The sequence below is a fragment of the Piliocolobus tephrosceles genome, chromosome 4 (assembly GCF_002776525.5).
Source record: "Piliocolobus tephrosceles isolate RC106 chromosome 4, ASM277652v3, whole genome shotgun sequence".
In the NCBI taxonomy this organism is placed as follows: Eukaryota; Metazoa; Chordata; class Mammalia; order Primates; family Cercopithecidae; genus Piliocolobus; species Piliocolobus tephrosceles.
Window position 1 is genome coordinate 130,068,983 of NC_045437.1, and position 24,245 is coordinate 130,093,227.

The 24,245-nt window shown below is 43.1% G+C and overlaps 1 protein-coding gene across 4 annotated transcripts in view; it reads left to right on the forward strand.

Moving 5' to 3' along the window:
• ATP10B (ATPase phospholipid transporting 10B (putative)) overlaps positions 1–12,679 on the forward strand; it is a 271,561-nt gene extending 258,882 nt beyond the window's left edge. For all 4 annotated transcript variants that reach the window (XM_023218870.2, XM_031935482.1, XM_031935484.1 and 1 more), the window contains 2 exons: positions 5,772–5,959; positions 9,895–12,679. In XM_023218870.2, coding sequence (XP_023074638.1) covers positions 5,772–5,959; positions 9,895–10,342 — 636 coding nt within the window. In that variant the 3' untranslated portion in view covers positions 10,343–12,679. The remainder of the gene's footprint in view (positions 1–5,771; positions 5,960–9,894) is intronic.
• The last annotated feature ends 11,566 nt before the right edge of the window (positions 12,680–24,245 follow it).

The window sequence follows — 24,245 nt, forward strand, 5'->3', positions numbered from 1 at the left end:
GATCACTCAGCAAGCCTGAATAAGCCAAATCCTATCCCCAAAAACATTAGACCCAAAGGATTTAAAATTTGATCAAACTTGTAAAGAACAGGTGATCTCTATTTTATATCAATTTTTTCATGGAATAAAAAAATAGAAAAAGATAAGTGTCTTAGTCGGTTTATGCTACTGCAACAGAGCACCTGAGACTGGGTAATTTACAAAGAATAGAAATGGATTTCTCATAGTTCTAGGGGCTTATAAGTCCAAGATCAAAGCACCAGCAGGTTCAGAGTCCAGTGAGGGCTGCTCCCTGCTTCAAATGGTGTCCTCTTGCTGCATCTTTGGGAAGGGCACAAATAAAAGGTGAATGCTGTGTCCTGACAAGGCAAAAAGAGATGAAATGAACACTGTGTCCTCATATGGTGGAAAGGCAAAAAAAGCACTAGGATGCTTCCATCATCCTCTTTTATAAGAGCACTAATTCATTCATGAAGGAAGATCTTTCATGACTTAATCACTTCCAAAAGACCCCTCCTCTAAATACTATCACAGTGGGTATTAGGTTCCAACATACGAGTTTAGAGGGGGTACCTACATTTAAACCATAGCAATAAGCAATTTGTTTTTCATGGCTAAAATAACTGATATCAAAATGGGCATAGGCAATTTAAGGAAAGAAAATTACAGACCAATCTCACTAATTAACATAGATGTAGAAAAAAAGAATTTTTTTTTGAGATGGAATCTCAGTCTTGTCACCCAGGCTGGAGTGCAGTGGCGCAATCTCGGCTCACTGCAACCTCCGCCTCTGGGTTCAAGTGATTCTCCTGACTCACCCTGCCGAGCAGCTGGGATTATAAGTGCACAGCACCACGCCTAGCTAATATTTTGTGTTTGCAGTAAAGACAGGGTTTCATCGTGTTTCCCAGGCTCGTCTTGAACTCCTGACCTCAAGTGATCCATCCACCTTGACCTCCCAAAGTGCTGGGATTACAGGCGTGAGCCACCACACCCAGCCAGATGTAGAAAATTGTAAATAAAATACTGACAAGTCATTTTGGGAGTGTGTTAAAGATAATAAAGCATAACCAAGGAACTTCCCTATCCTGTTAGTAGATCATAAATTCTGAAGGGCTATTTGAAAACACCTAGAGGAATTTAAAGGACTCATACTTTTTGGCACAATTCTAAGTACATACCTCAGAAACACTCTTGCACACATATATATGGAGACATGTACAGAACTGTTACATCGTTCTTAATAGCCAAAAGGGGGGCCTAAATGTCCATCAATGAGAAAAATAAGTTGTGGCATGTTCATACCGTATAATAGTTAAAATGAATGTGCTAGAGCTATGTCTTTCAACATAGATAAAACTTTAAAGTGGTGATCCCCAACCTTTTTGGCACCAGGGACCAGTTTCATAGAAGACAATTTTTCCATAGAATTGCAGGGTGGAGGTGGTTTGGAATGAAACTGTTCCACCTCAGATCAGGCATTTGAGTCTCATAAGGAGCATGCAACCTAGATCCCTCACATCCACAGTTCACAATACGGTTCTCATGCTCCTATGAGAATCTAATGGCACCACTAATCTGACAGGAGATGGAGCTCAGGCGGTAATGCTCACTCGCCAGCCACTCATCTCCTGCTGTGTGGCCCAGTTCCTAACAGGCTATGGACTGGTACTGGTCCATGGCCCAGGAGCTGGGAACCCCTTCTTTAAAGTATAAAATCAAGTGAAAAAAAGCTGCAGAATTGTCTTTGTCTTCTCAGGCTGTCCTAACAAATACCATAGACTGTGTGGCTTAAACAACAGACTTATTTCTCATGGTTCTGAAGGCTAGAAGCCCAAGGATCGGTGCAGCAGCTGATTCAGCATCTGGTTCCGGCCCTGTTCCTTCCAGGACAGCTGCCTTCCAGCTATATTGTCACTCACATGGCTGAATGAAAGAAGGATCAAATCTCTCATGTCTTTTCTTATAAGGGCACTAATCCCATTCATGGGGGCTCTCCCTAATCACCTTCAAAAGGCCCCATATCCAAATGCTATCACATTGGAGATTAGGGCTTAAACATTATTAACTTGGGAGTAGGGGGACATAAACATTCAGCCCATACAAAAAGGATGCATATATGATAAAGCAAAAAAGCATCCATAAATGTGGGTAAACGTGTACATGTGTATGAAACATGTCAGAATGATACTGAATTTGTGTTCAAGATTAAAGAGGTCATTTGCAAGAGATATACCCTTGCTTTAACTGTATCTATAAGACAATCTTTCCATAAAATCTGAAGTAAATATGAGATTAAAGCTGATGAAGCTGAATGTTGGGTGTATGAGGTTTATTGCCTGTATGCTTGAAATATTTCACAGCAGTTTAATTACACTTTTAAAAAACTAGTCCAAGATATTTTCCAAAAGGAACTCTCCTCTCTATGACTCTCTTAATCATTAGATTTTTTTAAACCATTCAAAAGGTTTAATGCCCTGAAAGGTTTTTAATCAGGCCTCAACATTGTATTAAATGAGCGGTGAGACTAAAGATTCTGTATTCTGATTGAACACTCAGTCCTCTTTCTCAAAGCACTGAAGCCATCTGCTTTAAAGAGAAAAAGTACTCTTTTAGCGCTATTAACCCATGTAATGTATCTTCAGACTAGGTACCCTGAGTAGTTACTGGTGATTTCTGGTGATTTGGGGAAAGGAGTCAGCTACTAAAATAATTATGAAAAGTATGCTTCCGTTTTGAAAGTAGTTGAAGCAGGAAGAGAATCTATTTCTTCCCTGGGTAGAAATATAACAAGAATTTTAAGAGCTTTGACAGTTTCAGTCCCCATTAAAGCAATTGAAAAAGTTAGCTAATTGCTTTCTTCTTCAGAAACTGGCGCTAGGTTATTTAGATCACATCCCTCACTGAGAACAACAAAAAATACTGGATAACTTTAAAAAAGGAAAAAAAAAAAACTCTAAAAGCATGAGCAAGCTGACTAGTAAGCAATGACCAAACCTCAGGGAAAGGGAGATGCTAGAAAAGCAAATTGAGCCAATGCCTTTCTTAAGGGTATTGACAACTCTCCCAGAAATGAACTTTTGTTTTGGCAGACTTGATTGAGCAAAAGGTTCAGAAATCAATACCTAGACTCCTAAGCTGGGAGTCTAAGAGACAACATTAAAATAGGATCCCAGGCCGGGCGTGGTGGCTCAAGCCTGTAATCCCAGCGCTTTGGGAGGCCAAGACAGGTGGATCACGAGGTCAGGAGATCGAGACCATCCTGGCTAACACGGTGAAACCGCGTCTCTACTAAAAAAAAATTTAAAAAACTAGTCGGGCATGGTGGCGGGCACCTGTAGTCCCAGCTACTCGGGAGGCTGAGGTGGGAGAATGGCATAAACCTGGTAGACGGAGCTTGCAGTGAGCTGAGATCCGGCCACTGCATTCCAGCCTGGGCAACAGAGCAAGACTCTGTCTCAAAAAAAAAAAAAAAAAAAAAGGATCCCAAAGGCTATGACTTCAGGGTAAGGACATACTCAAAACTACACCCAATTATACCCCTTCCCCAGCTGGAACTGCAGAGTTTTTTTTTTTTTTTTTCCTCTGTGCTGAAAAGAGCAGAAAGAATCAGCACCAATTTGCCCTGGGGAAACTGTGACCACAGACTGGCCTTGGGTACATATGTAGCCCAGGTTCATATCACCTGTGTGAGCCAAACTCTCACCTATGAATTCAACTTGAAGTGCCTCAAGATTAGCAGTGCCCAACTATTGCAATACACACACACACACACACAGGCACGTACACAGTTCCTTTCTAGAGAAAGTTACCTTTATTCAAGCCTCAAGTTGTATCTAACTTTGAGCACAATAAGCACATTCAAAAATAATGAACCTCATAAAAGAATGAGTCCATGAGTGAAAAACCAAATATCAGAAACAAGTATTTTAGAAACTGGAATTATCAAATATAAATAAATGGAAAAGCTATGTTTACTATGTCTAAAGAAATAAAGAATATGCTTTAGAATATCTGCAGGGATTGGTAAACTATATAAAGCAACCTAGCAGATTTGAAAAATCAATAGAACATTTAGAAATAAAGACTACAGTAAGTTTCAATGGTTGGCTAAGTAGAAAATTAGATATAGCTAAGGGAAGAATTATTGAATTGGTCAAAAGGAGCATTCAGACTATAAAACAGGAAAAGTAATGAAAATTATAGAATCTATATTAAGAAAATAGAATGATATTTTAAGTGGTCTGACATACATTTAATCAGAGTCTCAGAAATGAGAGAGGGAATGAAATACAGGCAATCTTTGAAAAGATTGTGATGAGAATTTTGCTGAAGTGATCAAAGATTCAAGCTCAGCAAAATCCAAGCAAGATAAATAAAAAGAAATTCATACTTATTCTGTCATACGAAACTGTAGAACAAAAAAGACAAAAAAAAGTTATAAAAGTAAGCAGACTTTAAGAGATAAAGATTTCCTTCTAAGGAAGAACAGGTAGAGATTAATAACTTTTCAATAGTAACAATGAAAGCCAGAAGACAGTGGAATGCATATTAAGCACATTGAAAGAAGTAGCTGCCTAACAAGAATTCCATATTCATCAAAAGATGAATTTCAAGAATATCAATGAAATAAAGCATCAGACAGCATATCACTATCAGACTCCCAGAAGGACATTTTACAGGATGTACTTAGAAAGAAAGATACCTCAGGTGGAGGGTCCAAGGAATGAAGGCAGGAAAAGTGATAAGCATGTGAGTAGACCTTAGTGAGTACTGACCATACAAACAATAATGCTGGTGGCTTTAGTGATTTTAAAAGAGACAGAATTTAAACAACAGCAAAAACACATTAGCCAGGAGGGATGTAAAGAGAGTTAAGGTGCTCTAAATCTCGTGTGTAATTCAGGAGGATGGAAAACTAGTTGTAAGCTTTAGACTGCAGTAAGTTTGCTTGTTTTCACTTATTGAGTAATCACTAAAAGAATAGGAATGGAATATATAACGTCTCAACTAGGAAAGAAGGAAAACAAAATTATACAAAACAGTCTATATGTTTAAAAGAACAATAGAACGACTATAGTTAACATTAGCCAATTGTGTATTTCAAAATAGTTAGAGGAGAATAATTTGAATACTCCTAGAATAAATAAAAAATATTTAAAGTCATGGATGTTATGATTATCCTAATTATATATGAATATACCAAATTATTGCATGTATCCTGAAAATATGTACATCTAATATCAATTTTTAAAATTAAATAAAAATAAAAGACAACAAGAATGGGAAAAGAAAAGCACAAACCAGGCAGGACAAAATACAATTAAAAAAAAAAAAAAAAAGAATACTGCACTGCTTTGAAAATGAATAAACTACTGCCACATGGAAAAAATGGGCTCGTCACACAAACATAATATTGAGGGGAAAAAAACAAACAGTCATACAAAACATGATTCTGTTTATCCATTTTAAAACAGGCTATGTAGGAAAACCTAGATAGGCAGTAAACCTACAATGGATAGCACAGAAATTGTCACCAAAAGCAGGGGTGAAACAGAAGAATAGGGTCTTCTGGGGTATGTGTGTTCAATTCTATGTGGCAGCAATCTGGGTGTTTGCTTTATAATAATATATTAAGCTGCACCCTTTTTTGGATTTTTTATGTGTTGCATTTCAAAAATAGTTTGAAACAAAGTTAACCAAGTAGTTTGATTACCCTGCCTCCTAATCTCAGCTTACCTTCAACAGTGTTTGCTTCTTTCCGTCCACAGACCATTTTCCACGGAGTCGTGCTCCTCGGCAGCTTCCTGATGTACTTTCTGGTATCCCTCCTGTACAATGCCACCTGTGTCACCTGCAACAGCCCCACCAATCCCTATTGGGTGATGGAAGGCCAGCTATCAAACCCCACTTTCTACCTCGTCTGCTTTCTCACACCAGTTGTTGCTCTTCTCCCAAGGTTTGAGCACTGGGGCTGTATTTCTTTCCTAAAATTACCAATCTCCCTTTAATAAGATATTTTTAAAACCCAAGAGTCAGGAGTTTGGCTTCTGCTGGGATCCTTGAGGCTACTGTTTCAGAAACAGAGAGTTGGGACAGAAAGAACAATGAATGACCAAGGAGGCAAATAACATGGACTACATGGGCTGTGGTCCCAGGTTAGCCACAAAGTAGCGAAGTCACCAAATCAGTGGGACCTCAGTTGTGACATCTATAAAATGGGAGTATCAATTCCTACCCTCCTGCCTTACAAATTTGTTTGTGTGATAAGGAATTATTTTGAGAAGCTCTGTGGTCCTTTTTTGTATTAGTCCAGGAGTCTCATACTCAAATGCCTACAGGGACAGGCCAGCAAGTTCAGCAAGCCAGATGGAGTACAGACACTGGAAGAAAGAGCTTCTCAGCTTCTATCATGGACACAAGGAAAGATCAAGTCAAACATTTCAGAGCTTCAGGGTTTTCCCAGAAATTCAAATTTTGCATGAAATTGCCAACGTTTAAGTATTATTCAAATTTGTTTAAACACACACTTTCCATACAAGACCTGTATTAGACAAATTATCCATGCCCAGGGACTATGTCAGATATTTCCAAGTTAAACCCTCTACAGTAAATGTACCTTTTCCAGAAAAATAGCAACAGCAACTATAAATGCCTTGCCTTTCCTTGGAGCTCACTCTTGACATAGGCTCTCCCATCTAGTCTCTCATTTTGTTTTTGCCATGAGCTAAGTGTTGGGCAGAGCTATGGTTCTAGTACCCTGCTCATGGGACAGCTGAAGTACCAAGAGGGACCAGAATGTGTTCACAGGCCTACCACTGATCATAGTGGGAGCTAGGTTCTCCCAACTCAAAGGCCGGTGTTCTATTCTGCAGCTCACACTCTCTAGTCAGAGCAGTGAACTTGATGATGATGTGCCCACAGGCAAGACTTAGCCTCTTTCCATCTCTAGGATCTCACCACTCTGAACATCACAATCAAGCCATTTTATCATTTTAAGTGATAGCAAATAGACAATTATATAAAACTTTTTTTATCCCAAAATTAGATACCCATCAACAGGCCTTACTTTCTTTAATAAGTTCGGTGGTTTGCTTAACCTAGTTTCTCTTGCCCCTAGGTTCTCTTGCCCCTAAGTTCTCTGTCTTCTAACTCTATGTTCTCTCCATAAACAGCAATAACTGTCATGGATTTAAAAATTATTTTTAGCAGATGACTCTTCCTCATAAATTCCCAGCCCAGACCTCTCTTATGAATCCCAGACACATCTTTCTAGCTACCTATTCATCACCTCCACTGGGCATATTAAGTCTGAGGAAACTGGGAGACATTTCTAATTGAATTCATGATTCCACCCTCTATCACCAGCACCACCCCAGAAATCTGGGTATCTCTCCAGAGTTTCTTTCAGCAAATGCTACCCACTTAGGACAAAGGCAGGCCCCGAGGAATTATTCTTGACATCACCTGCTAACCTACGCCCATGTCTAGTCTTTCACCAAATACTGACAGTTCTATCCACTATTTATTTCTCAAACTCATTTATTTCCATTTCTACAGCCACTGCTACCAATAGACTATTACCCTTTCACCCCAAATTATTTCAGTAGTCTCCTATTAGATCTTACTCTTGTCCATTATCGTTGGCTCAAAGTGTGATGTCACCTACTTATAACCCTCCAAGGGCTTCCCAAGACCTCTACAGTAAAGCACAAAAACCATAAACCTGGCCCACAATTCCTCCCTGCTCTGCTTGTGCCAACCCCTCCTGGGTTATATTCACCTACTCTTATCACCACTCTGCAAGCTTCAGCCATCATGCCTAGGTTTTGATTCTCATCCCCTCGGCATGGCTACCTCCTATGCATCCTGCAGTTTTCAGCTTTAAAAGGTTACTCTATGTAAACCTTTCCCCAAGCCACCACCTCCCTCCTCCATTCATTTTTTCAGCAAATACTTTTCAAATCCCCACAATGGGCCAGGCCCCCAAAGGATTAAGCCATGAACACAAAAGACAAGTTTTTTGCTGTCATGTAACATGTGAATATAGTTATAAATGGAGGGGGCATTTCCTCAAGGAAGAAACATTTCAGGGCTGATAGGCTATGGGTTTGAGAAATACATAGCAGGTGGAACTGTCAGCACTTCCTTCTTTGAGGAAGAAACACTTAATTTTAGTGATCAGGTGTTTGACACTCTCATTACCTTCTCCATTTATAACTATATTCACATGTTACATGACAGCAAGGACCTTGTCTTTCCTGTTCATGGCTTAATCCCTTGGGGGCCTGGCCCATTGTGGGAACTTGAAAAGCATTTGTGGAATAAACCAATAGAGGACAAAGGCAGTGGCTCGAGAAAAAGGTTTACACTACGAAAATTCCACTTTTGAAGCAAAAAGTCAAATATTTCCTGGGACACATACATGGCCCTACTACCTCACTGAGTGAGATGTGAGAGAATGAAAACAATTTATCTGGTTCCATGAGATCTACTGTAATTTTCAGAAATCTCTTGCCCACTGGCAGGGGTTGGCTGGGCAGGGGTGGGAGGGTCACCCTGCAGCTTTTAGACATAGTGGAAGAATAGGAGCCTTCCTGCTTATAAGACTTCAGACAAAAAAATTTTAAAGACTATCTTTGGGAATGACCTTAGATGTCCTCCAGGCCAGATAGATTACTTTTTAGATAAGGCAACGGACATCTGGAAAGTGGATGTGAGTTGCCCACTGCCACGGCTTGTGTATATTTTCTCCATACACCACATAGTTTTATTCACATTCTTACCCCTTTCTTTGCCTACACTTTGAACAGAGAGAAGATTCTAAACACAGATAAAGACTTCCAATTCCAGGCTGGGCACAGTGGCTCACGCCTGTAATCCCAGCACTTTGGGAGGCCGAGGTGGGCGGATCACAAGGTCAGGAGATCGAGACCATCCTGGCTAACACAGTGAAACCCCGTCTCTATTAAAAATGCAAAAAAAAAATTAGCCAGGCATGGTGGTGGATGCCTGTAGTCCCAGCTACTCAGGAGGCTGAGGCAGGAGAATGGCGTGAACCCGGGAGGCAGAGCTTGCAGTGAGCCGAGATCGTGCCACTGCACTCCAGCCTGGGTGACAAAGTGAGACTCCATCTCAAAAACAAAAAAAGACTTCCAATTCCAGAGTCTACTACAGACTGTATGCAGCTTGGCAGGGGTATAAAAACCTTGAGTCAGTCAACAAGGAGATCTGTTAACATCTCAGGAGACTTTGGGAATCTCACCTTACCTCTTGGGGCCCCTATTTCTTTATCTGGCAAATTGTGGTAATAGGATGACACTGTCAAGTCAGCAAGGCCCACAGATTCAAGAAAAGAATGTGGATTCTAAAACTATTTTAAAATCATCAAGTTTTACAAAGGCTTAACATGACACAGCAATTAAATTTGCCTAAATTGGAGTAGCCCAGAAATAGAATGGACTGCTTTGTGCATGGCAAATAAGAGACAAGTCTTTGGATTCAGAGTGTGTGGTTCTGACCAGAGCTCAACCACTGTGTGGCTGTGAACAAATCATTAAATCTCTCAGTCCCTCAGTTTCCTTATCTGTACTCAGAGGCAAACAAAAGTAATAACCGCATGGGATTCTTGGGAAAATAAAATGAGTTAATAATGCATAAAGCACTTAGAATAGTCCTGGTGTATAATAAATGTTAACTGTTATGTTTTGTTGTTATTTTTGTTGTTGAGCTACCCAAGACTAGAGGTGCTCAGGCATGGATTTAATAGCTAGGAGTGCAGTAAAGAGGATCTTGCCCTGGGCAGGGAGCTGGATTCTAAAGACCATCTTTTAATGCTGAAGTTTTTGAAGTAATAGAAATCAGAAATATCTTTATTCTGTTATTTCCCACCAGATACTTTTTCCTGTCCCTACAAGGAACCTGTGGGAAGTCCGTAATCTCAAAAGCTCAGAAAATTGACAAACTGCCCCCAGACAAAAGAAACCTGGAAATCCAGAGTTGGAGAAGCAGACAGAGGGCTGCCCCTGTCCCCGAAGTGGCTCGACCCACTCACCACCCAGTGTCATCTATCGCAGGACAGGACTTCAGTACCAGCACCCCAAAGAGTTCTAACCCTCCCAAGAGGAGGCACATCGAAGAGTCAGTGCTCCACGGACAGAGATGCGGCACTGAACGCATGAGGGATGACTCATGCTCAGGGGACTCCTCGGCTCAACTCTCATCCGGGGAGCACCTGCTGGGGCCTAATAGGACAATGGCCAACTCAAGAGGACAGACTGATATGTCCCGGTGCTCAAAGAGGGGCAGCCATCGCCGATCCCAGAGTTCACTGACCATATGAGGAGCTGCAGAAATCCGTACAAACTCAACAGAGGCCACTCAATCACTGGCCCACGTAACCCTTGACCCCTTCCTCTTCATAGAGGAAACAACGTGCCAGTCTTATCCTTTTTTTCCCCAACAACCTTGACTTCCATGGAGGAAGCGCTGGCCCCAAGGGGTTTGACACAAAGACTGGAAACCCAGTCGGCCTTTAGTTTTCTGCTGCTGCCAGGCAGCACATTTTGCAAACAGTTTGGAGAAGGAGGTTGTTTTTGTTGCACTGAGTTCTCAAATTGGTTTAGCCCAAAGCTATTCCTCTGACCCTCTAGATAAGTGTAGCATACAACCCAATGCAACTGGGCCATAAGTTTCCAAGATTCCAAGAAGTGTATCAACCCAGGCAATATCTCAGGATATGGAAGTTTCTGGGCTTCTTTACCCCTCAGTGCCTAGAGTTAAAGTTTCATAAGAGATTGTGCACATAAAGGCTTCATCTCGAGTATATTGTGGTGACGGCCTAGTTGGGATTAACATCCCTTCCGTGCTCAGCGAGTTGGTTCTGCCTTTTGTCTGTAAGCCAAAGAAAAGCCACTTCTAAAAAGCTACTACTAAAAGCCAGAAAGAAAAGTGGATTTGAACTCAGTGTCACAGACTCTTCTGAGGGTTGTAGGGTCACAGCTAGTGTAAGAGGCATGAAGAATAGACATGCAAAAGGGAACAGGTGCACCAGAGACCCCTGTTTTGACTGACAGGCCATATGTCCCACCATCTGGGGAATCTGACAAGAGGACATAGGTGGCACTCTTTTTTAAAAGCTATTTATTGTATTTATTTTTAAATAAAATTACCCATCCTCATTCAGCTCTTAGAACAAAAGGGAAAAAAACCTGTAAATCAGGAGATATAAGCACATCTGCACCGAGAATAGGCCCATATGATAAAGCAACCCTGAGCTTAAACAATGACATTTTCAAGGGTAGAGCTCATATGAAACCCCACTCAGCTTATTCCAGAATACCACCCTCTGGAAGACACTGGCCTGCTTCAGTTACAGGAGTCAGAGGAAGTGTCACTTCATAGGGAAAAGAAGTATTATATAGACTTCCTATCCCTAGAGGTTATAAATGTCAAATATATAAAAGAGCTCAAAACAGTGTTAAAAGAATGAACAGTAGAATTTTAATAGGCTGTCAAGAGAAGCCAGGTCTGCTGTGGGAAAGAATAGCCTAACCCTAGTCTTGTAAAATAAGCCAGAAAGGGTGCTGAGCCACCTTAAGCTAGTACCTATATAGTAGGCAAAAAGGACAGAAATAGATGCAATAAGTGTGGCAAGTCTTTGAGCCTATGAGTCATGCCATCAGCCGCAAGTTGACCTATCACTCGAGAACCTCCTCAGCAAAGATGCCAGAAAACATTCAATCAAGTTGGCAAATGGCACAGGGAGCTGGCCTTCTGACCATCTTTCTGACAAACCTGGACTGGAAGGGCCATTTGCAGCACCTTCCTGGAGCCAATATACTGTTTCACTGCCTCTGCCACATAATGATGTCAGCACTAGCCAGCTGGTGGGTATTTGGAGGAATCCTGCATGAGGATTGCCCATGAAGGGACAGGTACACATACCAGGCAAAGTGGTGATGATGTGAATTGTTCCCAGTGAGGGGACTGAGTCAAAACTTGGATCTCAGGCACGCCAATGTTTTCCCCAAACAATTTCTGGCTAATACTAAAAGCCAGAAAGAACAGTGGTCTCAGGAGATCTGAGTTTGAATCCTTGCTCTGCCTCCATTCTCTCTAGGATGCAGGCAGCTTGAAGCAGGATGCCACACCTGCAAGTTGGTTAGAATTGCCTTTCTTCTAACTTGACATAGGTATTAAGTCAAAATTACATGAAACCCAGTGGTAAAAAGCCTCTGAAAGCTGTAACACCCTCAGTAATAACAAAGGGATTTTTATTTCAGAGCTAAGGGGAAAAGAGATTGAGAAGTTGAAAAAAAATTATGTCTGATTCTTTTCCTAAGTTCCAAACTATAGCCAACATTTTGATGCTGCTGTTTTTCTTGTATGACCAACCATCCCAGTTTGCCTGGGACTTTCTCATTTTTAGAGTCTCAAATCCTAGGAAACTGGAGCAACTGATACAACTGGTCACCTACTCTTGCCCCTCTGTAAATCAAGCCAACTGTGACCATCCAAAGTGCCATCTTACAGGGAAAAGTTATAACAACTATTCCCCTATAACATAATGCTAATGATTGTACTTAGTACATTTTTATACTTTTATGATATTTTACTGATTGGAAATATGTCCATCCTTTATTAAAATTAAACGTGGTTTTCCATAGTTGCCTGCCAACCTAAGTTCATATTATTATTCTTTTATATCATTATCACTACTTCTGAAGACTTTCTCATCCCCCCATCCTCTTCTGCATTCATTCATTCATTCATTCATGTATCTGTCCAATAAATTTCTGTTAAGCCCCTACTAGATGCCTGACAATGTGCAAGGGGCTGTGAGGAGCTCAATCTGTCTTTGAGAAGCTCACATATTTGTCGAGAATCCAACGCCACCAACCCCCACTGAAAGTATAGAGTATCAGGAACATGTTTGGCTATTGGACCCAACATGAAAATATGACAAATCAAAAGGGCTGTAAGAATTAGAAGCAGCACGTGTAGTCTAGAACTCTAACCTGGCTACTCCTCTCCTCTTGGAAGCCCTGCACCAACCTCAAATCAAGACTGATTTGGTCCAGCACCAACCTCAAATTGAGACTGATTTGGGTGCCTCTTTTTATTCAATCAGTATCAACTAAGTGCCTGTTGGACATAGCACTGTGATAGGCAGCAAGGATAAAATAGGGAAGAAAAACCGGCCCAGTTCCTGCCCTTAAAATTCCTAATCTAGAAAGCAAGACAGATAATATTAAGGAAGTCAGTCAATGTGATATTACATACTATGAGAGGAAGCAAGAATGGAGATGAAGGGAGAGAAAGGGTTCCCAGGATAGTCAGAGAAGGCTTCTCCAAGAAGGAGACATTTCAGCTGAGACCTCAATCATGAGAACAAGACAGCAAAGAAGGGCCCTTTCAGAGAATTAAGTACAAAAGCCCCAAAGAGGAGGTTGTGGTATTTAAGGAAAAGGAAGGAGGATGGTGTGGCTAGAAGCCAATAAGACAGGAGGTGCTACAGGATCACGTTAGTAGTAACAACTATATTTGCTTGCTGTGTGCTAGGTGATGGTCTAAGCACACATCGTCATGGAAACCTCACAGCAGCTTTGTAAGGTAAGGGTAGTTACTCTCCCCTATTTCAGTTAGCTTCTGCTGCATAACAAACCATCCCACAACTTGGTAAATTAATGCAGCAATCATTTCTGTGACCATGATGCTGTGTGTAGGCAACTTGGACTGGACTCCTCCAGGACATCTCACCTCTGCTCCACACAGCATCAGCTGAACTTGCTTCTGTCTGGGACCTTGGCTGGTATGGCTAGCATCTCTCTCCATGTGATGTCTCATCCTCAAGGAGGCCTGCCTGGCCTTGTCACATAGCAGCAACACTTGGAGTGAGAACAGAAACTGCAAAGCCTTTGAGATCTAAGCTCAAACTCACAAATCATCACGGCCCACCACATTCTATGGAAGCAAGTCCCAAGGCCAGCCCAGTTTCAAGGGTATAGGAAAATACATTCCACTTTTAATGAGAAGAGCTGTAAGTAAACATTTGAAATCTACCACATCCTCATTCTCAGAAGCTGAAGCTGATGTGTTATAAACATATCACAATTATACAATTAACGAGCAGCGAGGTAGCATTCTAATCTGTGGAGTCTGAAACCAGAGGGTGTACTCTTGTTTTTGAGTTGGAGTTTTACTCTTTCACCCAGGCTAGAGTGCAGTGGCACAATCTCAGCTCACTGCAACCTCTGCCTCCCGGGTTCAGGTGATTCTCTTGCCTCAGCCTCCCAAGTAGCTGGGATTACAGGTACCTGCCACCACATACACCTAATTTTTTTTTTTTTTTTTAAGTAGAGACAAGGTTTTGCCACGTTGGCCAGGCTGATCTCAAACTCCTGACCTCAGGTGATCCACCTGCCTCAGCCTCCCAAAGTGCTGGGATTATATGTGTGAGCCACTGCACCTGGCCGAGGCTGTACTTTTGATCACAGGGCTACAAAACTGCAAGATGAAGCTGGAGGGCAGGTGGGGACCAGATCACAGAGAACCAGAATTCATGCCTACATTGCCCTAACATATCTCCCCCTGAGTTGGGCACCCAGCCAGACCTTCCCATGGGCATGGAGAGCCCCCAGGAGAAGTCAGTCACCTGGGAGGATGAATCCTCCCAGGTACCCAAAAAAGAGAACCCCCAAAGGAGCCTGGGACCCAGGCAGGACTCCACTGATAAAGGAGGTGAGGCCTATGAGCTGGGGCAATGCCCTGAGCAGGCAGGCCTTTTGAGGGCACTACCAGAGGAGTGCTGCCGAGCCAAAACTTCAGCACACCCACAATGAGACTGTGGGCATTTTCAGACAGGAACCAAATCCAGGAGTCTTTTTGTGGGAAGGTGTTCTGGTGCCACCTAGTATCGGTGGAGGAGGTGCCTCACTGGGAGCTCTTCCTGTATCAGGAGCAGGAGAAACAGGACTGAGGGTGGCAGGTTGGGTGAGGAGAGTATGGGGGGATGAAGCCAGAAGTCAAAGGCTAGGTTTCAAGTTTGGGTCTACCAGCAGTTTCTATGATGCCTCTGGACAAATCCTGTCACCAGGTTTCAACCTGTTTCCTCAAACTCTCGAGGTGGGAACCAGACTGGTTCTAACATGCTGTGATTCTGGAAGCTATGTGGGGAGGCTGGTTACAGGGTGGGAATGACCTCCAGTATATTCAAGTCCTTGTGATTTACTGTTTTGCAGCTATCTCTCTCTGCCTCCCTCCCCTCCCCACCACACAGACACACATATACACACACACCAGTGGAAACATCCCATGAGAGAGGGACCCTGGACTTATTCCCTGCTGTGTTTCCAGTGCTTGGCACATGGCAGTGCCCAGGAATACTGTGATTGTTGCTACTGAAGAAAATCGTAAGTGAGGGCTGCTCTCAGACAGAGGTAAAGGGGAGATAATGGGTTGGACCCATATGCCTTTTTGAGGTCCTGGGTTGCCTTTTTCAGATTAGTGGCTATTAAGAAACTGCAAATACCTGATGAGGGTCCAAGGCAACTGCTCTCCCCAACCATCAGGAGGGAAACCCAAGCCAGAACACCTCTTTTCCTCATGCAGGCCCTAAGGTATGCTAAGGAGTGGGGAAGAGGAGCTTTCATCTCCTGTAACCTCCAACACCTGTGCTCACACACCACCTCCCCCCCCTCAACAAAACATAATTGCTCACTATGTAATTGAAACACCAAGACAAGTCTCTAGTGCCCCTGTCCAAGCACTGCCCTGCCTGGAAGCCCCTCCTCTGTGGATATGCAGACTGCCACAGTCTCTCCCCTGATGCTTAGTAGGTCTGTGAGAAGAGCCAACTCCTCACAGGTCAGGCCTATGGAAAAGTAAGCCCAGGTGCCACAGGGACCAAGACCACCTGGGATACGGTAGGATCCTCAGAGCCTGGGGAAAGCAAATATGTGCTTCTCTTCTGGTCTGAAGACCCCAGAACAGCACAGGGAGGCTGGCTGAGCAGGTACTTGACTTTGGGGAAAAGGTGTTTCTCCGATATCAAGAGCTCTTCCTATCCCAGCTAACCTATGGGCCCACAAGACAAGGGGAAAGATATTCCTGCACGTAAAATGTCACTATTTCACGCAGATCATGAAATTCAAGAGATAGGCAGATGTGACTGGGGTCGTCCAGCAATTTGGAGGCAAAGCTGGGACTACAATTGAGGTCTCCTGATGCCCCTCAACAAGGGCTCTTCAACAATCTCATCAGAACTGAACAGGCAATTCTTTCCAAGGCTGTTTGAATGTTTAAAAATACAAAGATTTGCCCAAAAAGGTAAAATAATAAAGTATTAGGCTACATGGCAGGGGACTTAGACTATGTTTGACATGAAGATCTTTCCAGAACTCCTCATATCACCTTGTTTGCAGAGGGCAGCCTGGAATTGAAGGATGGCCTACATTAGTAAGAAGGCACCTCTCAGTGTTCTCTTTTCCCATCTGCAGAGGCAGAACTGAATTCCAAAGTACCACCAACTGTTGCTTCTGAGCCCTTAAGATGACCTTCCCTTCTTCCCACAGAAAAAAAAAATGTATATTTATAAGCATTTGTTCTTTTTACTGGATGCACAAGACAAATGCGTAAAGAGAAGCAAATATTTTGCTTTCCCCAGTTATAGTACACTGGTATGTTGGACAGTGAGGGTTTCCTTTTAAGAAGGAAATCCAAGACCTGCTTAACATCTGCTAGGCTTCTAGACAAGCCCTCCTCTTAAAGAGCAAGGAATAGAGGTCGAGAGAGATATGAACTTACCAGAGCCTGAGAGTCACCTCTTTTACTCTCAGTTACCCCCATGAGCCTGCCTGTTGGCCAGAAGAGAGTGATTTAGAAGGTCTGTTTCATGTTGAAATAGAACTTCTGGGATACCACTCAATGGGGACTTTTACCAAATGGACCCGTTGATGCTTTCCCAAGTAGGAAGTGCCCAGGAATACTGTGATTGTTGCTACTGAAGAAAATCATAAGTGAGGGCTGCTGTCAGAGAAAGAGGTAAAGGGGAGATATGCCTTTTGGGGGTCCTGGGTTGCCTTTTTCAGGTTTGTGGCTATTAAGAAGCTGCAAATACCTGATGAGAGTCCAGGGCATCATCCTCCTGGCCCCACCATCAGTCAACTGGCTCCAGATAATCAGAGGACCATGATCATTCAGATCATGGTTTTAATGAACATCATGACCTAATGTGAGATTCTGTCTTGGTAACTCATCTATTTTATCAGCTGTTTAGAGTACTTCATCCTGAAGAAGGAGCAGGAGTGAGAGGTCTCAGGGTAGAGTAGGAGGCCATGGTGGGGAGATAATCACCTTCGGCCAGAAGACCCCATGGAAGTGGCTGCCTGCACATCAGACTGCTGCTGATACAACAGGATAAACAGGGAATACACCTCCTTTCCTTGTTCCCTGCAAATGCTAATGTGTTTTCCCATTTGGCTTCCTTGTTCCATTTTATAGATGGGCAACCTGAGCTTGATACCATTCCCAAAGTCAACAGAAAAGTATGTGGCTGAGAGCCAAGATTTAAGCTCACGTTGCCCAACTTCAGTGTCCAAAATATCACCCACTAGGCAACCCTCCTTCTATAGCGTAGTGAAAGAAACTCTGGCTGAATTTAGAGTCAAAAGCTCCGGGCTCCCAGATCTGCAAATTTCTTGTGAGGCTTTTCTCCTCCTCTCCTCCTTTAAAATGAGGGGATTAGCCTAGAGGACTTCTCAGGGTTCCAAATTTTTCTGAATTAATGGTTCTCATATTCAGTTTACACTTAAATGCCCTTGAAGCTTTCTCTCAAGCTATCAATAAGAAATCTTTTTTTTTTTTTTTTTTAAAGTAGACATGTTAGAAGCCAGACTGATCCAGCTCCTGGAAAGGATAATTAAAGCCACCAGTAAGTCAACTGAAAACATGCTGACTGGCTAAGCATTAGCAAATCACAAATATAGATTGCAGATGGGAGAGGCAGACAGGGTAAGCAGGTGGTAAGAAAGGAATCTGAAGGATATTAAGATAACTCCCAAAGTAAAAAGTTAAAAATCACAAATTCATGCCCCAATTCCTGAACCAGGTGCTCCCTCAGCCACCATCCCCTGACTTTGACCCAACTCACCAAGCCCAGAGCCCATGCTCATGGGAACCTTGCAGGGACCCTTACATACTGTTGACTTTCTGAACAAATTTTGTACTTTGCAACCTCTGTGCTTTTGCTGTAGCCATTTTATTTCCCTAGAATGCCTGCTTAAAGCGCAAATCTCAAATTCAGACCTCTAAAGACCCACTTTCTCTATAAAGCTATCCCTACTCACTGAATTTCCAAAGTTCTTTGTACATCACTGTGGAACCTAATATACATAGGCTTCTAGTTACTCATGTCTATGTTGGTTTTTTTTAGTTATTCCTGCTAGAATGTCAGAGCCTGAAGTCACAGGTCATGAATGATTCAACCTTAGGTCTTTCCAAGGCTAGCACCAGGCCTTGGCCAATGATAGCAGTGGACTAGTTCATACAAATGTTCTCTCATCTACTCCTGACCACAAAACCAGGAGGCAGAGATGTGGAGAGACCTTTCCCCCACCCCGACTTTCCCCATACCAGGTGGCCTCTTATCTCGGCCTCCCCTTCTTTTCCCCAAAAGACCAGATGATTGTCAAAATTCTAGGAAAGTCGATGGTTCTGATCTATGAGGCATGGCCCAGGCAGTTGCTGAAACTTCCCAGCTCCTTCCCTCCCAGCTTCCGCACAGGGACACAGTCGACAAACACTGACACAGAGCCGAGAGAAGGATTGGCGCCCTGGAAGACATGTTGACATTGGCCCAGCTCTAATTACAGCTCTAACAGCCAGAGCCATGCCTGGTAGACAAACCAAACCAGAGGCACATTAATTTCTGCCCCAGCTGGCTCCCATCATGGGACGGCTCACATCGGCGTGCTCGAAGGGGCCCTGCCCGAACCTCTGTTGCCGGAGGAATGCACCCAGCCCTGACTCTCTCATTTTTAATTAGAAGTTCCCATTAAAACCACTACAGCAATGAGACACACCAGGCAGCATACTTCAGGACAATTAGCACACTCCTTAGGTGGCTAAAATGGCCTGGCCCTGGCCTGGGGCCGACATAATTGCACCAGAACATATAGCCTACCAGGAGGTTGCCATTTTAAGTGGAAAGAAACAATTAGTCACACAGTCTATTGGGCAGTTAGATCTGTAGGAAATTATTCAGTATACATAATTTAAAAGTTTGCCATGGGTTAAGATAGACAGAAATCATCCCTTGCCTATGGCTAACTAGGACCATAAGCAAATTTCTTTCCCTGTCCCCCGCCCCCATCCCATTAATGCTTCATGTGTTTGTGTGCAGGCACCCACTGCGCAAAGCAGATTTATTGTAATTATGTGTCTGGATCACTTGAGACATGAGCATCCCATTCCGGGAATGTAGAAAATAATTAGTGGGGGCAAAGAGGGTCTGGAACCCTCATCTACCTTGCCGCTCCATGCTGAATCCCCAGGCCACTAATTAAAACATGCCCTTAAGATAGCTCCTGGCTGAGTCTTCCTGGTGATACTGAGCAGTAAATAAGAAGAGCAAATTAGAAGACCAGAAAGACCCCTCTGAGCACCGGGAGAGCTGCAGAAAGCAACCCCAAGGCTCCCTTGGCTCTATTTGAAGCCACACTCTCAGTTTCCACATGTACAAGTATGTTGTCCACACTTGATCACCCCTCTCCAGTTCTCATTGCTAAACCACTGCACCTTCTGCAGGCCAGTGGTGCTGCTATAATTAATATTCCACTGGCATTTCCACTGCGCACTCAAAGCCTGTTCTTTCAGCCTTTTCAAATCCAATTCAGACTAAAGTAATCTTTGCCCTTTCATTTTGGTTCAGGCAGCAGCGATTGACAGGATTGCAGATTATGCTTTATTAGCATTTATTGAGCAGCAAAGGAGCCCTGCACAATAGTGGTTGTCACTAGGTCTCTGACTCCCAAACTAAAATTAACAAGCCAGAAGGACGGAAATACTGGGCAGGAAAGAGGCCAGTTCAGGGAGTTTGTTTTTTCTGTTTTGTTTTCTTGAGACGGAGTCTCGCTCTGTCGCCCAGGCTGGAGTGTAGTGGCGTGATCTCGGCTCACTGCAAGCTCCACCTCCCGAGTTCACGCTGTTCTCCTGCCTCAGCCTCCCTAGTAGCTGGGACCACAGGCGCCCGCCACCACGCCGGGCTCATTTTCTGTATTTTTAGTAGAGACGGGGTTTCACCGTGTTAGCTAGGATGGTCTCCATCTCCTGTGACCTCATGATCTGCCCACCTCGGCCTCCCAAAGTGCTGGCATTACAGGCGTGAGCCACTGCGCCCGGTCAGGGAGAAGTTTTATGATTTTTCATTCAAGACTCTAGATTGAGTGGAGGGTTATAAGGCTTTGAAGGGGCAGCCTGGCTAAGAGGAGGCATCCACCGTTAGGTCATTCACTTTCCAGTCTCCAGTCACCCTTCAGACTCCTATCTGTGGATCTAGGGGTGGTGGAAAAGGGTAAGGAAGTCTCAATTCAAGTCCTGGGCTAATCCAGTGTGTGACCTTGAGCCAATTACTTTCCCTGTTGGGGATTCGGCTCATTTTCAAAATGAGAGTTAATGGGACCAGTTGTATTTAGTTGTATTAAACCTAGCTCTGCAAAACCCCGGGGAGATGTGAGCAACTGTGAGTGACTGCAGTGGGGAAGGCACCAGGTTTGAGAGGCTATAGACAGACCCAGAGCCAGAAAACAAGATGTGGAGTTTGACTGGGGGCTTAAATACAGGGAGATAGTCCAGTGGCAGTGAGATGGACAGGAGAACTACCTTACATACAATCCAGTAGCAGCAAAATGGACAGGAGAACTGCCTTCCATACAGTCCAGTGGCAGCGAGATGGACAGGAAAACCACCTTACATAGAGTCCAGTGCTGGTAGGCTGGGCAGAAGAACCACAATCACTTGCAAAATACATGCAATTTCTATAGCATTTTCACTTAACACTTCCCCTAACAACCTCCACCTAGCAAACTTCATTCAACCCAAAACTTGGGGCCTCAATCCCCTGTATGGCCTGTGTTCCACAGGTGAGCCAGTAGCTCAGATGTTCCTCATAGACAAGAACGAATCTCCGCGTTGACCACTCCAGGACTCTCAAGCTCAGAAGACACATTTGGGTGTGTCTCCCATTCAGGGTCATTCTCAGGGCATGCTTAAGTTATTGCTTTCAGATGTGTTTCCCATTCACAGGGTGCAAAGGGTCAGGCCTCCTTCCCTATATCACCAAAGCTGCTTTCATCCTACCTGCTTCACATTCCAGGCCTTCCCCTATGATTTAGTGTAAAGAAAATTCTTCGTTTTAATCTGTAGAACACAAGTTTGAAGCCACCAGATGATCTCTAAAATCCTCCACACCTCCAGTCTATAAAGTAGTAAGAACTGAAAAAGTGTAAGGAATCCACCACGCTAGTACAGAAGCAGCTGTATATTTTGAAAGGCCACAGAGATATGAGAAGGAGACAGAAGAAAGGAAAAGATGAACATGAAATTCCAGCAAAGTCCCCTGGTGCAGGCAGATAGATCCAGATCGATAAGATTTTCTGCCCCTTCTCTCTTGAAGAGATGCATTGCTCACCCGCATAAGCTTTAATAAGGAAGGTATCCCCCACCTGTAGTGAAAGTTTTATCAAGGCAAACTCCAAAACCTAAAAGACATCTCCTTGGATCCTCCAAGATGAAATCAGTTATTTGTGTTTCTGCCATCAGTAAGTCTTGGTTGAGAATTTCTCAATTTTTTTGGTTGGGTTTGGGTGTTTTTGTTGCAGTTGTTTTTTAAGACAGACTCTTGCTCTGTGACCCAAGCTGGAGTACAGTGGCACGACCGCAGCTGACTGCAGCCTCAACCTCCCAAGCTCAAGCCATCCTCCTGCCTCAGCCTCCTGAGTAGCTGGGACTATAGGCATGTGCCACTACATCTGGCTTTTTTTGTTTTAGTAGAAATTGAATCTATGTTGCCCAGCCTGGTCTTAAACTCTTAGGCTCAAGCAATCCTCCTACCTCAGCCTCCTCAAGTTCTGGGATTACAAGAGTGAGCCACTATACCCAGCCCAGGAGTTCTCACTTTAGAAAGGCCAAAATGGAACCACCTGCCAATAAGTACCAAGAGAATACCAATGTCTTTATGTGCATTATATTTTTATTCCTTGTGGCCTTCTGAAAAGTTCTACCTTCTCCCTTGCATTTTAAATTATAAATGTGCATGTGATTTATGTATTGTCATCCTAAATGGGAACCCTTTGACTCTGTATCCCTCAGACATTGCTGTAGAGAAGGAAGCTTACTTAAGCACAGCAACTTCTCCAGACGTCCTTCAGAGAAAGGAGGTGGCATCGAACACAGTGCTAAATCATATCAGGATGCAAAGTTTACCAGTTAGAGCCCAGGCCACCATGCCCATCTAACCCTGACGATTATCCAGCACTCAGCAAGTTTGGGATTGAGAAGGATAGTAAGATTGCCCACCATGATAACTACCATTTCTTAAGCATTTACAGTAATTTGGGTCCTGTACTGATGCTCTGCCTACAACTTCTATCTTTGATATCCATACAAAGTATCGCCATTTCTGTTTTAGAGAGGAAACTAAAGCTCAGAGACAGTAAGTTATTTACAAATGGCCACATGGCTAGTATGAGGCAACGCTGGATTTTTAACTTTAGTTCCTCCAGTCCCAAAACCTGTGTTCCTACCCACCAAAGTCTGGATTGTTCTGGCTCAGTCTTAAGCTTCTATCGTGACAGAAGACATCACTTACCTGCTTAGAAAGTTTCAATAGTACCTTATGGCCAACAACAGCGGTTCTCAAACCCAGTATTATATGTGAGCCAAATGCAACAGCTCACCATTGCCCAGGCCCCACTCCCTGGGTTCTCTTTTAACTCTGCCTTGATGCGGCCCTGGCTTAAGTAGTTTTAAAATATCCCCAGATGATTCTAATTCGTAACCATGGTTGATAACAACTGCTCTGGTCTACTCAACAGAATTATTTTGTTTTGTTTTGTTTTTCTATGTCATCATGGTTTCTCATAGATCACTGACTCCTGGTAAATTTATAATGCAGTTTTAAAAATCCAACTCAGTTTGCCAACTCCCCATCAAGTATAACAGGTGGACAAAAATATACCCCATGTTTACAGCACTTATTTCTTTTCAAAGCATTCTCAGGTGCCTTCATCTCAATTGAGCCTCATGACTGCCCTATGAGGCAGACAGATGGAACAAATGTTATTATTCCTCTTTAAGATGAGGAAACCGAGACTTAGGTAAGAGATGTTCCCAAGGTCACGCAGCAAGCGCATGGCAGAGCTGGGACTAGAATCCAGGTCTCCACAGGGCAATATCTCTCCAACTTTAAAGTCACCAAGATACACTGGGATGCTTGTCCTAATGCAGTGTCCTTGGCTTCAAACCCAGAGGTCCTGATTCCGTAAGTCTTGAGAGAAGCACAAGTACCTTCATTATCACCAGTGTGACTCTGATGCAGATGACCCAAAAGTTTCCATTAGTGAAGCACTGCCATTGAGGAATTCTTCAGCCAATTACTTTGAATATTATCCTACCCAGAAGAAAGGAAAAGGACCAGCTGATCTAATTCAAGATCCTTTCCAAATCCCTGGTATTTCATTTGCTTTCCCCTTTACTCTCTCTTATTGCCTACTAATATCCTTCCAGAGAAATAATAATCAAATACAAACTCTAGATCAGCGATGATCAGTGAGTTTCAGTTCAGCATTCCATCTCAGATCAACCAGCAGTGTCTTCTTAGAGCCTTGGATTAAGAAGCAATGAGGCTAAAAAAGAACAAGATCATGTCCTTTGCAGGGACATGGATGTAGCTGGAGGCTATTGTCCTTAGCAAACTAACACAGGAACAGAAAAGCAAATACTGCATGTTCTCACTTATAAGTGGGAGCTAAATGATGAGACCACATAGACACATAGAGGGGAACAACACACAATGGGACCTATTGTAGGGTGGGAGGATGGAGAGGATGAGGAAAAATAACTAATGGATATTAGGCGTAATACCTGAAATAATCTGTACAACAAACCCCCACGACACAAGTTTACCTATGTAACAAATCTGCACAGATACCTCTGAAGTTAAAATAAAAGTTAAAAAAGAAGAAGAA